The sequence below is a fragment of the Silurus aristotelis genome (genome assembly GCF_946808225.1).
Source record: "Silurus aristotelis genome assembly, chromosome: 13".
In the NCBI taxonomy this organism is placed as follows: domain Eukaryota; kingdom Metazoa; phylum Chordata; class Actinopteri; order Siluriformes; family Siluridae; genus Silurus; species Silurus aristotelis.
In genome coordinates, this window is record NC_139586.1 from 27952212 (window position 1) to 27970129 (window position 17918).

Sequence of the window (17918 nt, forward strand, 5' to 3'; positions counted from 1 at the left end):
GTACTCACAGGTAACTTTAGACTTTCTTTGGTCACCCTGAAGCTGATCATTGGCAGAGTCTTTGCCATTGTGGCTCTTCTTAGATCACAAATTGTTCTGTATTGTTGAAAGATTTATGACCAAACTCTTGATGTCACCCATATGAGGATGGGTTCCCCTTTGAGTCTGGTTCCTCTCAAGGTTTCTTCCTCATATCATCTAAGGGAGTTTTTCCTTGCCACTGTCGCCACGGCTGCTCATCAGGGACAAACGCACACCATTCACCTTCACTGTTGTTTTCTGTAAAGCTGCTTTGAGACAATGTCTGTTGTGAAAAGCGCTATACAAATAAACTTGACTTGACTTGACGACTTCTTCGATCCATTCGATGGTAGTTTTCCGTTTTCTTCCACAACCTTCTGGTATTGGTTGCCATTTTATCTTTTCATTTTAGCTGAGCAGCCGAACATTTTCTGCACTCCTTTATACGTTTTCGCCTCTCGAATCAACTTTTTAAAATAAAAGTACACCATTTTACTCCGGTTTTCAGAGAGAAATCACAGTAAAACATTTGCTGCCTTCGTCTGTAAATAAGGGATTTACAGAATAATTTACCTTTTAATTGAATCTATTTGTGTTTTATTTACACCTACATTTGACTACACCTACTAGTCAAATATTTGCCATGTAGAAATATCATTTCTAACAAAAACACTGATGTTCCTGTCCAGTTCCTCTCCTCAGTTCTGCCTAGATGATCCTAGCGCCCTGACTCTGGATGGCCTTCTCTTTGATTGGAGGCCACAACTGGGGATGGTTTAGATTCAATAACCTGGAGAGCCTTGAAATTATGGAGCAACACAGGAGATATGAAGATGGATTTTAACTGTACTTAATGTCACCAGTCTGCTACAATGATTCAGGACCACAGGTTACATTCAATCACCATCACTGCACACCTCATAAGCGTTTAGCTGTAATAAATGGACATTCGGGGAACCCAGATGTGTCTGGTTCCTCTCAAGGTTTCTTCCTTACGCCATGTGTTCCTTGCCACAGTTACCACCAATCTTCATTCGTTATTTATCACCGCGTTATCTGTGTAAAGCTGCTTCGAGAGAATGTTTATTGTTAAAAGCGCAATACAAATGAAATTAAAAAAAAGATTGCAAGAACTCGATTACGAATATAAATTTAAGCATCATAGGTCTATCACTAATGAACCAGCCAGTGGCGTGAGAAAAAAGCTCCCAGAGGAACCTTGAGAGGAACATCTGGGTGACACCCAATTCATTGTTCCATCGTTGTGGAGGTTTTCAACTATTCACTGTAGATTAATTTTAGTACCTTCTCATGGATCTTCAAGATGTTTATGTGGAAGGGACAGGATCACTAGTAGAAGGAGTACAAGTTCAAGTTCTGCTGCAGGTCTTGAGATGTCATGTGAAGAGTCAGCTGTTGAGAAAGGGAAAGTTCCACCATCTAGGAAGCAGAAGTGAGAAGACTTGTAGTGCAGTGGAAGAGAATTGGAGGGATGAGTGGGTGAAGATGGACCACAAACGCACTGATTAGTGAAGCAGTGTTTGAGAACTGAAGAGAGATGTTCTCCGACTTGCATGATGAAAAAGGAAGCGCTCTTTATGGAAGGTTCCTCTTTATTCACACATTCAGCTCAACTCAAAGTGTTCGGGGTTACTAAAGGGCAGGTGGAGAATCAGCCTGAGGGGTTCAGCGTGTCTGTGGAGACCGTGGTGTCTCACCAGACCACGCCCTTACCGCCAGGTGCGCTTTATAAACACTACTTAGAGCACGAGCAGCACCACGCACGGGGATTTTGTTTTTTCTTTCTCTTTCCCACCTTTTCTTCTTTTTTTTTTTTAACTAGAGACTAGAGAAGAAGGGGAACCGCCAGGGGGGTGGGGGTGGTGATGCGAAACTTCTGACTTCTTCCTGTTCAAGCGCGCTTTCCGCTGTCAGGACGCCAAGCTCCGAAAGTGTGACGTCACGGTGCGCGTACGCGTGGGTGTGCGAGTGTTTGTGCGTGTGTGTGTGTGTGTGTGTGTTGCCGCAGCGTGTAGGTTGCGCACGCGCGCGTGCGCGTGCAGACGAAAGTGTTCGTCTCGGAGCTCCCAGGTTGGCTCGTGTTAGTGATACATTGGAGAGCCTGAGACAGAAGACCTACCGACCCCGATCTCCAGGTACGGACACACACACACACACACACACACGCACACACACACACACACACACACGCACGCACGCGCGCGCGCGCACACAGAGTCGCGCTCTTGCTTCCGAAGCTCTCGAGCGGGCGCCGGAGTAAAAGCGAAAGCGAATGGTTCGGTTGCGGAAAGCGCGTGAAAACGGCAGAAAGGTGCCACGATGTTCTCCAGATGTCGGACAGATGTTCCGCAGTCGTGATGGTGAACGCGGAAAACGCACGAAGGCGACAAAATGAGCGTCGGATGTTTGTGAATCCGCGGCCGCCTTTTGCGCCTCGGGGATTCCCCGTGCAGTGCGCACATTCTGCAGCAGCTCGACCAGACACTTTCCCTCTTTCCCTCTCTCTCTTTTTTTTCTTTCCTTTTTACAAAAAAAAAAAAAAAAAGACTTCCGACTCTGTTTTCTCAACTGCCCTAATCCAGGAAAATTATTTCCACTCCTTTGTCCATTTTATACCAATATGATCCATAATATACTGTTCCGTAAAAACCCTACTGTCAAACAGAACCTGGTTCTAATGGACTTATTGGCAAAAAAATAAATAAATGGGCCAAACCCCAAAAATATAAAGCTTTTAATGATCTTACAAGAAGCCACTGGTCAAAATCAATGAACAAGAATAAACCTTCTTTTTTAACAGAAAACACAGTCAGTGTTGTAAAAAAATGGTGCTTTATATTAGTTATATTTTCTTTACAGCACAGTGAAAGTCTTTCAGCCACGATACCGCACTGGAGCACTGAGGGTTAAAAACCCTGCTCAGGGACCCCAAGAGTGGTGCATTGATAATACCAGACCTTCAACACCCAACACGATCGTGAAAGTAAATCACGTGTACCTTTTTTTCATTCATACTCATTTTCTGACTTCAGAAATCATTAAATGTTTGCTTTCATGTTTGACCTCCAATATTCAGCTTCAAGGTTTAGTGTCTATAAGTTTATCCCTAACGAGGAAGCCAGTGCTGAATAGGGCAATAAAGAAGAAATCTTGAGAGGAACCAGACTCCAAAGGAAACCCATCCTCATCCACATCCTCAACACCGAATGTCCGTTCGCTCCAGTTTCTTCAGGTGTTTGGATGCCTAAACGCAGAACTGTTCATGCAACCTGTGGTCTTAAGACATTATAGTAGACTGTTGCTATTAATTAATGTTCTTTGGTTGCTCAGTAACTTCATGGATTTTTAGGCTGTTCATGAGGAACCATCTCCACTTTCAGTTTTGAAAGAATTTGTGCTGGGAAATCGTTTCACTGTGGACAAATAATTACAAATCTATACATAAAAAGGCTTTATTATGTTAATAATGTTAAATATTATCCTACTTTCGAAGAAAAGTAACGAACTTTTTCTTACTTGTTCCTGGAACACGTTCCAAAGATACTCGATAGGGGATAAAGTCTGGACTATGTGGAGACCACATTTCTTCCTGGAAAATGATGGTTCTCTAAGTTCTTTCTAGGTTTTTAATAGGGCGACATTCAACCAACACAATTGCATCATACTGGTTTTTCTGGAGTAAAACCTTTTGAGGTCTACATGCACCGCATATGCTGACGGTGTTGAGCGATGTGCTCTGAGTGGTCCAAATTCAGGTCACGTGACTTCTTTCTCCAGAGGTGAAGCTTTCAAATGTGTTCAGAAGTGCAGATACTGATGTGTTAAAAGACTCTGGTAAAAGGTGAAGTTCTGACTGCACTTTTTTACTCAGGTTGAAGTGAAGAAGTTTGAGCTCTGACGTGTACTTCAGTAAAAAGTAGCCTTAACTACTACCAGTTTTAGTGTCACGCTGTAACTGAACCCCACATCGTATTAATATTAGGGCTGTTAATCGATTAAAACATTTAATCGTGATTAATCGCATGATTGTCTCGAGTTATCTGACGATTAATCACAACTTAATCGCACATTTTTTTCTGTTCGAAATGTAACCAACTTTCATACGGATTACACAATCGGAGAATATTTCGTCGTGAATATTCGATGTGGATATTTTGTCTGTGAGGCAAATGTTCACTGAGATTCAGGTTGTTTTATTTATGTGTTGTTGAAGAGAGACGGCAGAGAGCGCCCCCTGTCTGTTCTCTTTACTTTACAAAAGCACAGCGTTTTGTTGTTATTATGTGTGTACAAATTAAAGTAGACCCTTCACAGATTCGAACGAAGTTTTGCTCTTATCTGTACAAGCAAAAAAAAAAGACGAGTAATTTAATTGAAGTTTGCGTTTGTCGCCCCGGAGGGGGTTCAATTGCCGGATTTGTGCATCATGGCGGATTTTGGTGCTGATTTGAGACTTGGCGCATCAATAAAACAAATGTTTACCGATGAAAAAAAGCGTGTTTATTTCTTTATCCGAGCAAAGAAAGGACGTCGTGAATAAACGTGTGTTGCATTGAAGGTTTTAAAGTCGCCCTTTTTTTATATTTATTTATTTTATATTTGGAATAAATTCGCGCGCTAATCAAATTGGTGGCGTTCAAATGAATTTGCGTCAACGCGTTATTAAGGCGTTTATATTGACAGCGACAATTAATATATTCATACAAATAGAATTTTGTTACCTAATGAATTTATCCAAAATGAACATCCATTATATAGAAAACAAGCAGAGAAAAGATGATGGAATGTCTCTGTTCTCAGTCATGTTTCCATCACTGACTCCCTCTGTCTCATCCACGTTACCCCCAGACTTCTTACTACCTTCTGCCTGCTCATTGTGAGCTTCATAAACTAGTCTGTGGTGTGTGAGAGTCAGGAAATAATACACCAGTGGAAATTACAGATATTTGTGTAAAAAAATGTAAAGAGTGAGTAGGAAGTTGTCTGTAATCCAGTAGGACCACCGATTGTAGATCTATTGCAGAACAAGCTAGGAACAGTGCTGTGGGTGGGATATATCATGGTGAATCTAGTTTCAGATTCAGGAAATGATGTAAAGCATGCCTGTGGTGACAGTTCAAATAAAAAACACCCAAAAATACTCTTTAGAGATTTTATGTAAGTGTGTGTGTGTGTGTGTGTGTGTGTGTGTGTGTGTGTGTGTGTGTGTGTGTGTGTGTGTGTGTTATAGGGGAAGCAGTGTTTGGTGGTATAGAAACGAAGACATTATATGAAGACAATTTCGGTGCACGATGATGCACTCTGGTATCGCATTATTTCGAGGCTGGTGCAATAGTCACATTTATTTCCATCCTGAGTTGCATTCATTTCTTGCCAAAGATCTTGTATTGATGATGAAGGAGTCGGGCCACTGTGTAAAGTCTTCTCCAGCACGTCCCAAAGATTCTCAATAGGGGTTAAAGTCTGGAAATTATGTCTGGAGCAGACCCAGACTTCTTCCTGAAAGATGATGGTTCTCTACTGTATGTTCCTTCCAGGTTTTACAGTTTTTCTCAGCTGCTTTGGAGCATTTCTCAAATCTTCCTTAATATTTGCAAAAGTGCATTTCTCAAAACAATTTGTACAAACACCACAACACATTGGATTTCTTGCAAAAGTCTGTACTTTTCTCAAAATCCTTAGTTCATCTCTCAAAAGGAAGTATTTTAAAGTAAAAGATGTCAGTGAACATCTCGTTAGCATTAGAATGAAAAGTCTCTTTGTCATTGTTCACAAACAAAATCACCAAAATGTTTAGTCGTGTTGTCAGTATGATGCACAGTTTCAGGATTTCTTCGATATAAACGATGGTTTGGATCACAGAGACTGAAAATGCACAAATTAGAATTTCTTCTGTTTGGTATCTGTGAATTTCATCAGCACAAATGTATTTATTTGATTGGATATTTGATTTATATTGATTGCATGAGACCGGACAGGATTTACAACTTTCTTAGTTGTTCATCTATTTTCAGAATGAATAATTTTGTGTTTTGTTTTGACTGTATTCAGTCTCCAATTGAAGGTTCACGAGATTGACCTTTGACCTGTTTTAGAGATCGGGTTGATGATTGGTCTATCTGATGCCGTTCACTCGCCTTCATTACTGACATTCAAGATGTCATCTGCACAATTCATCAATTCAACACATTTACAAAAGAAAGTTTAGTAGAACTTTTAGATGACAGATGATGACGACTGGTTTAACTATTTTGCATTCAATGAACTGATGCTGAGATGTTTTTTGGGGGTTAAAACTATTCAGGTGAAACCAGTATAATATTTTGATCAACATGAACATAAACAACTAATAATGTAGAAAACAGCAGACACTCGAACACCATTTATTAAATAAATGTACAAAAGCGTTCGCAATTTAATCAAAGCAACAAGAAATGTTCTGATGATGAGCAAAAATCATGTGTAGGATGAACAAGTAGTTTTGAGAATTTTATTTCTGATCTGAGAAACGATCCAAAGCATCTGAGAAAAAACTGTAATAAGGCAATGGAGATTTTTTTTTTGGCATAATTCATTTTTAAATCGAATCAAACTAATCAGATTTTGTCGAATACACATTCATACAGAGAATGACAGTGTAGTGAAATGCTTTTTATGACTGTCCAACATGTAAAATAGAAATAGAATATAATAAATATAAAAATAAATATATACAAATAAAAAAAAAGTATAAAAGTATAATTAAAGGAAATTCCGGAAATTATCTATGAGAGAATTGAACGAAAACTCTGAATATTTTGAATGGATTCTGAATATATTAAAAGAAAAATTTGAATATTTTGTCTGAATTCCGAATATATTGAATGGATTCTAAATATATTGAAAATAAACTCTAAATATATTGGAAAAACCTCTGAATATATTGAATGAAAACTGAATATATTAAAAGAAAAATCTAAATACTTAATTCCAAATATATTGAATTTATTCTAAATATATTGAATGGATAACTTCCTAAACCGCATGCCATAATATATATAAATAAGGTAGGAAGGGACGATGTATGTATATCACAGATATTGACTGTAATCCAGATTTAAAGTGTCGCAGTGTGATATATAAATATATCTTCAGCAAAGGAAAGAAATAAAAATAAATGCAAATATATAAAAAGAATATACACATACTATAATATACAGTATATACACAGTACAATGTAGAAATACAAATAAGGGAAGAAAAAAGTACGCATTGCAGGTAGTATTTCACACAGGTGGTATTGCACATGTTGCATGTAATATTGCACACAGGGAAAGTTATTGCACAGCTAAAAAGTAATAACAGTGTTGTATTTTGGTGACTGGTTTTACTGGGAGCAGCTTTGATTGTAAAGTCTAATAGCAGCAGGGAGAAAAGACCTTCTGTAACGCTCAGACACTTAGGATGTAACAGTCTGTCACTGAAGGAGCTGCTCAACGAGGTAACTGTTTCATACAGGAGGTGAGAGGCGTTCTCCAGCAATGATGATAGTTTTGCTACCATCCTCCTTCTCCCACCTCCTGTACAGTGTCCAGGGGAATCCCCAGGACTGAGCTGGCCTTCCTGATCAGCTTGCCCAGTCTCTTCCTGTCTGCAGTAGAGATGCTGCTGCCCCAGCAGACCACTCCATAGAATATGGCTGAGGCCACCACAGAGTCAAAAAAGGTTTTTTAGTAGCTCTCCTTGCACTCCAAAAGACCTTAGTCTCCTCAGCAGAAAGAGTCTGCTCTGCCTTTTCTTGTAAATTGCCTCAGTGTTGTCTGTCCAGTCCAGTTTGTTGTTGAACACCCAGGTATTTGTAAGAGTCCACTCTCATTTGTAAATGTCCTTACCCTGAATGTTCACTGGTGATAAAGTTTGTTTGTTCCTACGGAAATCCACCACCAGTTCTTTGGTTTTCCCCACAATTATCTCGGGGCAGCTTCGTTGGCACCAGTCCACAAAGTTCTGTATAAGTCCTCTGTACTCCCTGTCGTCATCATCCGTGATCAGACCGACGATGACAGAGTCATCAGAGAACTTCTGTAGGTGACAGGTTGCTGAGCTGAACATGAAGTCTGCAGTGTAGACGGTGAAGAGAAACGGGGCTAGAACCGATCCCTGCGGGGCTCCAGTGTTGCAGACAATCATGGCAGACTCACAGTATCTAAAGTATCCATGTGCTGATATTAAAGTGACCCTCAGCTTTGCCAGTCCAGTGTTTTATTCATTTTAACAGTTTCCTTAGACGTTTGCTTGATGTAGGAAAATAAATTGACCCTTCTGTATGTTCAATAATTTCAGTGCAACAACAACAATAATAAATGACTTGTATAACTATATCATTGTGTTTAACATTTTCTGCCATCTGTTTTTACTGCTGCTACACATTTCATACAGTATCAGTGTCAATAAGATTGGAAATCCATTGATTGTACAGCATCTATACTTAATATTTATATTTTATCTTAAAATTGTATATATTTCATTTTCCTTTCTCGCTTTTCAGTCTCATGATTGTTGTGTAAGTTTCCTGGCTTGACATGGCAGCTGAGGAAAACGAATGCTCGAGCCTTCAGCTCTGCAAACAGAGCATCGATCCGGTGAGGTCGTGGGAGTTGGACTCCTTCCTGGCCAATCACACGTTGAGTTTTGTGTCCCCGCTTGATGAGCGCTACATGTGCCCGGCCTGCGGAGGCGCCATTCTGAACCCCCACCAGACGGGCTGCGGCCACATCTTCTGTGCCAAGTGCCTCAGAATTTTCATGTAAGTACAAAGAAAACAGATCGATATAGAAACAGTTCTCTGACAATACGTATAGATTTATTTTGTGATGTTTGCACCCGTTTTTTCCCTCAGTGAGAGCAACGACTTGTCCACATGTCCCTTAGACGGCATGCCGATCAAGTCCGAGGAGGTACGCTTTAATACGCGGTCGTATTTTATTCAAATTCGTTAATTTCAGTTCAAAACTATACAGTGTAATATGTCTAATAACTGAAAGGAAAATTTTGTATTTAAATAATTCATTTTTATTAATTATTGTCCGGATGTTCCACTTTATTTTTTATAACACAAATCCCCCTTTTGCATGAACCCAAAAAAATTTTCCAGACACTTTTTTTCTCCAAACATTCAGTTTTTACTTGGCCATGTCCTTCCATTCTTGTGATGCAGTTCATCCCAGAGCAGGTCAGTAGGATTTAGGTGTGGTGTCTAGGCAGGTGGTTCCATGATAGAAATAACTCCAGACGACCGTCTGCTCTCTAAATAACGCTTACAGACCTCTGGAGCTTCAGCTCATCGTCTTTTCATACGGTGAAGTCCAGTCCAGACGGAACCGCATGGTGTTGAAGTAGGGAATGGGAGCCATGTTGGTTCAGGATTCATTTCACTTTCCGGAATAAGTCTCCAAAACAACCCCAAACCATTAAGCTTCCACCTCCATGTTTGACTGTGGGGTTTAATCAGATCTTCTCTCTTGTTACTCGTCTTACACAAGTTCTTCTGTTTGAGACAAAATGCCCATTTGGACTCCACAAAATCTTCCACTCATTCACTGTCCAACTCTTGCATTTGTTTTACTTTAGTTTGTTGCATCCAAACCAAAGAAACATGCATTAGGGGAAATAATTGTCTATTTCTTTTAAACAGCAACAAAATCATTTGTGAGAAGAATTGTCTGAAAATGATGATGCTAATACAGAATATATGGAATGTAGCATAGTTATAAGTATTTCTTATAACTTACGTATTTAAAACATTTCAGGTTTTTCAAGACAACTGCTGTAAAAGAGAACTACTAAATCTTGAAGTTTACTGTAGCAACACTCCAGGTTGCACACAAAAGATGCCTCTGTGTAATTTGCAGGTAAGGTGCACATCGAAACTCGAACCGATCTGTACACACTGAAGTGTGCGCCGAGTGAAAGGCAGTAAAAAGTACCTAAATTTTTCCACTCTAGCTCTCTGAGTAATAACACACCCATAGAGCTTTCTATCTCTCTGCATGTTTCTCCCTCAGAAACACCTAACGCTTTGTCAGTACGAGGCCCTGCAGTGCTCCAACCCGGGATGCACCGACATCCTGTTACGCAAGAGTTTACCAGACCACCAGCGACGCCTCTGTCAGTTTCGTACAGAATTCTGTCGCTACTGCACAAAGCCCTACCCCATCACCCAGCTCCCGGTCAGTCCCCTTTACATGTTTTACCTCCAGCATTGACGTGTAGCGCCACATAATCCTACTAACCCTGTTCTTTGGATCATTTCAGGACCATGAAAAGATGTTGTGCCCAGAAGCTGAAGTTCAGTGTCCTTATAACTGCTCTCAGGAAGTTAAAAGACACAAGGTTCGTTTCGTTTATGACTATTAATAAAACCTGATTATTCCACTACATTTAGCCTGTTTATATTCGTTTATTATGTCCTAGATAAAAGAACACGTGGATGAGTGTCCAGAGCTGGAGACAGACTGCATTTATAAGCAGTATGGATGCACAGTCCGAGTAAGTGCACTAACATGATCTACTCCTTTCTTTTTTTCACTACTTCATGTCTCTTCAGCATTAGTTCAGGTTGTATTTTATTTCCTCTCACCTTTAGGATAAAAGAAGCAAAGTGAAAATCCATGAATATACTGAATTCAGTCACCATGTACTGCTTGTACTTGAGAGCAACAGCAAGATCGCTAAACAGGTACGACCTAAACAGTGCAAATACAATAAAACAACATCCGTATTCGTCCTTCAAGTCAAGAAAGAACATTCGAACAAGCTTTTCAAGCAGACCGGTGGTTTTGAGCAGCTCTGTGATTCGGAGCTGTTGTTTGCATAAATAACCTTGGTTTTGTGTGTGTGTGTGTGTGTGTGTGTGTCTTAGGTAGATCAGCTGCAGCAGAACTTGGCCCTCCAGGAGAGGGAGCTGAAGGAGAGAAACGTGCTTGTAGCTAATCTAAACAGAGAGGTGACCAAGTGTGACAGTGCATTTTCTGCCATCCAGGTACAGAGACTCTACACTAGTTCATTATTTTCTATGAGTTCTGTATATTCTTGAAAATCTAGTCCATAAGACTGGTACAGTAAAACCCTATTGTACGAGCAACTAATAGTACGAGCAAGATACCAGCATTTTACGAAGATACCAGCATATTTTGCGAGCAAATTTTGAAGGCACGAGCAAACTCACGCTGCCGGTTCCCCGTTTTTATTTCACTAGAAATCTTAAAAAATGTCTCCCAAGAAAATCAGTGATGGTGCTGGGAAAAATAATGTAAATAGAATTACCATGGAAACCAAAACGGTATTATTGGAAAAGTACGAGCGTGGTGTGCGTAATCGTGACCTGTGTATGGGGTGTCTAGCTCTACCATAAGCACCATAGTGAAGAATAAACAGGAGGTCAAAGAAGCCAATTTGTCCAAAGGTATGACGATTCTTGGAAACAAGAAAAGATCCCAGACTATTGAAGATATGAAGTTGCTTTTGATCTGGATAAAGGAAAGCCAGATTGCAGGTGACAGTATAAATGAGCTAATTTCCTTCCTCTCTCACCATCCACCACCATCTCACACTCGCAATCAACCGCTACCGCATGGGTAAGTGTTAAATTATGTTTACCGTACGGTGATTTGCGGTTTATTTGTTTGCTAAAATCGGCTACAAATACTTTTTAAGTGCAGAAATAATCGATCGAATGAGATCTCGGAACGGATTAAATCGCTTTTACATTTAATCTTCTGAGGAAAATCAGTTCGAACGTACAAAAAAATGGACCTACGAGCAATTTCCACGAACGCGTTATGCTCGTCCAATGGGGTTTTGCTGTATGTGAATCTTTTTTCGAACATCCAATTCCACATTTGCGCTTATGATAAGTTCCACTCTTCTGGGAAGATGTTCCAATAGATTTTGTGGAGATTCATTAAGGTGCAAGGGTCTTAGTGAAGTCAGGTACTGATGGAGGTGAGTTGAGTTGAGTTGAGTTGAGTTGAGTTGAGTTGAGTTGAGTTGAGTTGAGTTGAGTTGAGTTGAGTTGAGTTGAGTTGAGGTGAGGTGAGGTGAGGTGAGGTGAGGTGAGGTGAGAAAGCCTGGGGTGCAGTCAATGTTCACATTCATCCAATCAGTTTTAAGGTCAGAACTCTTTTATAGAACACCTTCTACTCCAACCCATGTAAAGCATATCTTCATGGAGCTGCACAGGAGTATTGTCATGCTGGAACATGTTTGGGTCTCCTAGTTTAAGTGAAGGGAAAATATCATGCTGCTGCGTCCAAAGACGATACAATTGCGGGTATAATTTTGTCTGGTGTCAATATTTTTGTCTATATAAAAGCATATCAGTGAATTTTGGCTTAACAATATCTGAGTTTGTATCTCAATCACCAATTTAAATTGGAGTCAAAACTACAGTGTGGTGCAGGGAAATGGGACATTTTGGATTATTTATATGGCAAGAAAACAGAAAATGGTTCAGGGTTGTATTGTTCATGGAGACTAAAAACAATGTTTTGCTGACAATTTGCATTTATTTTCAGATGTGTTTGGGTTTTTAAAAACTGAGAATTTCCCTGAAATGCCTTTATGTTTCTATAAATGAAAGAAATTGTTTCTTTAAAAAAAACCTCATTTTATCAGCATATCCTGCCTTATAAAGTCAGTATTGGTGTATTTAGTAAATCTGCACACCCCAGTGTTGCACGTCCTATGCGAACAGATGTGTATTAGCTGCAGCTCATCTGATCCTGCAGGCTTTGTGTTGTAGAGGTCAATGGTGGAGCAGAGGGAGTGTGTCTCCAGCGTCAAACAGGAGCTCCAGGAGCTCCGCTGTGTTCTGGATGCTGAGCTGGCTAAAGAAGAGCTGAATGCTCTCCGAGCTTCACTCGACTCTCTCAGGCAGCAGGTGGCAATGATGCAGAGCCTCAGAGATCACCTGGGTAAGGAACACGCTAAACATGATCAATCTGCAATGTTCAATGTTGCTGGAGCTGTGAGGCAGGAACCCCACCTGCTGTATCACCAAGGCATCCAGCACTGGGTTCATAAGGTATATTAGTGTGAAAGGAATTGTGAACTGAAGGAGCGGTAAAATAAAACCTGTATATATCCTGTATATTATACAACCCCAATTCCAAAAAAGTTGGGACAATGTCTAAAATGTAAATGAAAACATAATCCAATAATGTGCAAATTTTTTAAATTCATATTTTATTTGCAATTGGAAAAATTTTTTTAATGTTTAAACTGAGAATATATTGCATTTTAAAGAAAAATAAGGTCATTTTGAATTTGATGGCTGCAACACGTCCCAAAAAAAGTTGGGACTGGGCCATGTTTATCACTGTGTAGCATCACGTCTTCTGTCTGTGTACATCTGAAAATTGAGGAGACCAGTTGCTAAGGTTTTTTAATTTTTAAAGAAATGTTGCCCCATATGTGTCTAATACAGGATTCTAGCTGCTCAACAGTTCTGGGTGTCCTTTGTTGTGTTTTTCTTTCATGGTGCGCCAAATGTTCTCAAATGGTGAAAGGTCTAGAGTGCTGGAGAACGATGGTGCTCACACATAATCTTCACACTTTGGACACAGTTTTGACATGTTCACTGAGGGTGAACTCACTTTTGTTGTCAGTTATTTAGACAATAATGGCTGTATGTTGAGTTATTTTTAGAGGACAGTAAATCTGTACTGCTATACGAGTCAAGTTTATTTCTATTGCGCTTTTCACAATAGACATTGTCTCAAAGCAGCTTTACAGAATTTAACAGTTAAGGTGAATGGTGTGTATTTATTTCTGATGAGCAGCCGTGTCGACTGTAGCAAGCAAAAAACTCCCTTAGATGTTATGAGGAAGAAACCTTGAGAGGAACCAGACTCAAAAGGGGAACCTCATCCTCATTTGGGTGACATCAAGTGTGTGATTATAGTCTTTATACAATACAGAACACTGGAGAGAGAAAGCTAACATGAGCATGAGTAATGATATTTCTACAGTCTTATGCAGTCAATTGACGTTGTGGAACCAGGAGCTACTGAACAACTCATAAAATATTTCAACATTTGAGATCATCATAGATCCAACACCAGCTTCTCCCATGCCAAAGCCTTTAAATACTTTCCAATATCCAAACTTCACATAAAGTGGAATCCAAATTGCACTGGTACGTCTCTAGATGGTTCTGGATGTTTGCGGGATTGGCATCTACTAGGTCCATAATCTTACTATACAAGTACTATCCAAGATGCACATTAACTACGCTAAAATATATTCATTTTATTTCTATAGTATTGTCTCTTGAGAAGATATTATACAATGGTTGCTGAAATGTGATTTACTTCTGTGAGATATGGTTTGACTTACACAGTGTCCCAACTTTTTGGAATTGGGGTTATGGATGTAAAGTAAGATTTTCAGATTTAAAAATGTAAGAAACAGATATGTTTGCTTTTTTTCATGGCAACGTTCAATTGGAACTGTTGGGATTTGTTCTACAGATGTGGTGCAAAGCCTTAAAACTCTGCTTTGTGTGTGTGATGGTGCAGGAGCTTTAGGTCAGACGTGTCAACGTCACACTCGACTCCTGGACATCCACGTCGAGCAGCTACAATGCAACGAGCAGCGTTTCCGCCAGCTCGAGTCCACGTCTTATGATGGAAAGCTGATCTGGAAGGTTCATGACTTCCAACGCAAGAAAGACTCCGGCGCGTCGCTCACCTCGCCGCATTTCTACACCGGGCGCAGCGGCTACAAGCTGAGTGCTCGCGTGTATCCGGACGGGGAAGGATCTGCCCGGGGGACGCACCTCTCTCTGTACATCATGGTGATGCGAGGCGACTTCGACTCGCTGCTGCCGTGGCCTTTCCACCAGAGCGTCACGCTGACCTTGCTGGACCAGAGCGGCTCACGCAACCACGTCAGCTGCAGCTTCACCCCAGACACCAACACGGAGAGTTTCTGCAGACCCACGGCTGACAGCAATGCCGCATTAGGATTCTCCCGCTTCATCTCTCACAATGATCTGGAAGGTTCTCAGAATGCAGTCTATGTCCGAGACGATACGCTGTTCATCAAAGTCAAGGTGGACACAGCGGGACTGGAAGATCTCTAGCGCCCTCTGGGAAAGGGGATCTAGTAAAGCTTTATACGATTTTTATTTTATTTTAGGATATGAATATGTGTATATTCAGCTCCAAAATTATTGGCACCCGCACAATTAATACAGTGTGGCACAGGGAAATGGGAAATTTTGGAACTAGGAGTTTGGAATCAGTGCGACCCACAGCGTTTACTGTAAAAGCCTATCAGAAGAGTGGTGATAGTGTGAGCGCTGCACAAAAAGGAAAATCTGCATTACCAGTTAGCATGTCACGATCGTGTCACGTCTGCTCATAGCTAGTGCTGTGTATCGGCAAGAATCTGGCGATATGATGCGTATCACGATACAGGGGTTGCGATACGATATGTTGCGATACTGTAAACTGGGATCTTGGGATATTTCTTATTTTAGGAGTAGGATATAATTTTGGGAAAGCTGTCATTAATAACACACCACCATAATCAAACCGTAGTAAAATATTTCACCAGAACACAGTGGGATCTGCATTTGCATTAATTACATCTAAAATTACACTAACCCAAACACCTTAAACCCACCCATAGCATGAAACCTGTGCCAGTTGTCATTAAAGACTCCTAATATGAAGTGGGATTGATTATGCTGATTGTATTATATTAATAGTATTATAATTAGCATTAGGCTAGTAGTAGAAGCATGATCTGAGTGCTAATTAGTGTTTTACATCTAAAGGCTACAATCGTAGGGAGGCAAGAAAATAAAGCGTAAGAAAGCCTATTATTTCTTCTACAAAGTTAAAGAATGAAGCCAGGCAAGGAAAAAGACAGGTTGGCCGACCTCTTCTCACAATGTCTAGCTTTTCTTCAAAATGGATTTTTAAGTATGTCTAAGACCAAATCAATTTTTTTTTCCTCCATAGGCGTAAAAAAAAGTCTAACTCGGATGTATTAATGTGTGCAGAGCTACACACGTGTTTTGCCAGTCGAACTTTGCTGTAACTGTTTCCCTCTGACCAACCAATCAGAGGACGGAAAAATGCTGACGCTATTCTGAGGCGAATATAAAATTTGTTTGGTTAAAGGAACAGACTCCTTGATTATAGAGACCAAGTAAAAAGGCCAGCAGTACTGATTGTGAAGGCTCTGGGCAGATTAGATTGACATAGCAGCACATAGAGGCTAAAATCTGATTGGACAAAAAATCTAACATCCACATACACGTACTGGAAGCAGTGCAGCCGAGAGAAAGGCTACGAAATGAAGAGAATAAATGGTTGGGAATAAATTAATACAATTTCATGGAACAAATATTAGAATTTAGGTTGTAAATGTAGGTCAGTGCTTCTGATAGTGTTTAGGCCAGAAGAGAAGGCTTTGCTGGCCCTGACCGCCCACCACTGATTATGTATATATATATATATATCCTGGCCCCCAGGAAACAGGTGGATATTAACGCTAACATTATTGGCGTGCCCTTATGCTAGTACTTCCTGTCACTGTTTAAGTTCAGAGATGAGAAGACTGCTGTCTATCTAGCAGCTAGAATATAAACTCAAAACAAAGCAACTGCTAGGAATCATGTTAATTTTTTTACAGTATCGCCCAACAAAGTATCGTGATGTACCAAGTGTACCGATATTTCGTACACCCTTAAATACAACACGGTCGCTTTATTTCGACGAAACAGCTAAACACTGTGGTGATGCGTGTTGTCGAACTCGAACAGCTTCGATATTCTTTTGTGTATGGGACATTAAAACACCACCGGCGTTGCCAACTTCTAGTTCCAAAATGATCATTCCCGTTTCTGAGAGCTTTTTTTCCCCCTGTAACAAGATTGGTGCGGATGCAGATCACGCCATCATGTGCTGCATTTCACGTTTTGGTTCTTGCACGTGTCATCTCCGATCCAGATAAGGTTTCTAATAGTTTTCGAATGCAGAGATTTGCTGATATGATTTTTGTTTTGTTGTCGTTGCTTTGGCATCCTGGCAAAGCCGACCATGCTTTCTTTTCTCATTCTATGTCTCAAGGACTTCTGAAATCTTTACACAAGCCACCCCCATATTTTACACTGGGCTTTCAGGTGCTTTTTTTTTTTTTTTTTTGCCGAACATGCAAATGGATAATTGCACATTTTTCCCCCCTAAATGCAAAAAAAAAGAGATTTGAGTATCTGAATGGAACGATTGTGTGTGTGTGTGTGTGTGTGTGTGTGTGTGTGTGTGTGTGTGTGTGTGACTTATTTTTATGATTTATATTTAATGTTTTTTACATTCTCCTGAAGGGTCCCTGTGGATTTCAGAGTAGACTAAGTTATTTTTTTTCAACAGATTAAATTATTTTTTTTTCTATGTGAATTTGCCAAAAAATAAAAAAATAAACTGCAGATCAGCTGAGACGTTGCAGCCAAACAATTTCTAAAAGTCTTTGTGTTTATGCGTAACTGACATGCTCGATTATGCGATTATCTAAAACTAAAGATCTGGTGCATTTTTTTTTATCAGGGTGAAACAGGCGATGGTAATAAATAGCTTCTTAGATCTGTAGTATTGTGAAACCACAGCACTAGAAAAATAACGCACACACACACACACACACACACACACACACACACACACACACACACACACACACACACACACACACACACACCCACCTGTGAGATGACTCAACGGTTCCACTTGTCACTAATTAGCGCTGCTATGAATATTTTAGCGTCTCGTATGCAATGCAGCCAGACCAAAAACAGTACAGATTTCCTGTCTGGCATATTTGTTCGTTCT

The 17918-nt window shown here is 40.1% G+C and overlaps 2 protein-coding genes across 2 annotated transcripts in view; both read left to right on the forward strand.

The window, feature by feature from the left end:
• The window catches only part of rab3b (RAB3B, member RAS oncogene family), a 346193-nt gene extending 340495 nt beyond the window's left edge, over positions 1-5698 (forward strand). The window contains exon 6 of the transcript XR_014536430.1: positions 5599-5698. The gene's annotated coding sequence lies outside the window, so the exon portion shown is untranslated. The remainder of the gene's footprint in view (positions 1-5598) is intronic.
• On the forward strand, positions 1898-17549 carry traf5 (Tnf receptor-associated factor 5). Its single transcript, XM_083559230.1, has 11 exons — positions 1898-2177; positions 8570-8827; positions 8921-8978; positions 9831-9932; positions 10086-10250; positions 10336-10413; positions 10495-10569; positions 10667-10759; positions 10943-11062; positions 12824-12995; positions 14601-17549. The coding sequence occupies exons 2-11, from the start codon at positions 8604-8606 to the stop codon at positions 15164-15166; spliced, it is 1653 nt and encodes a 550-aa protein (XP_083415356.1). The 5' UTR covers positions 1898-2177; positions 8570-8603; the 3' UTR covers positions 15167-17549.
• Positions 17550-17918: the final 369 nt, after the last annotated feature.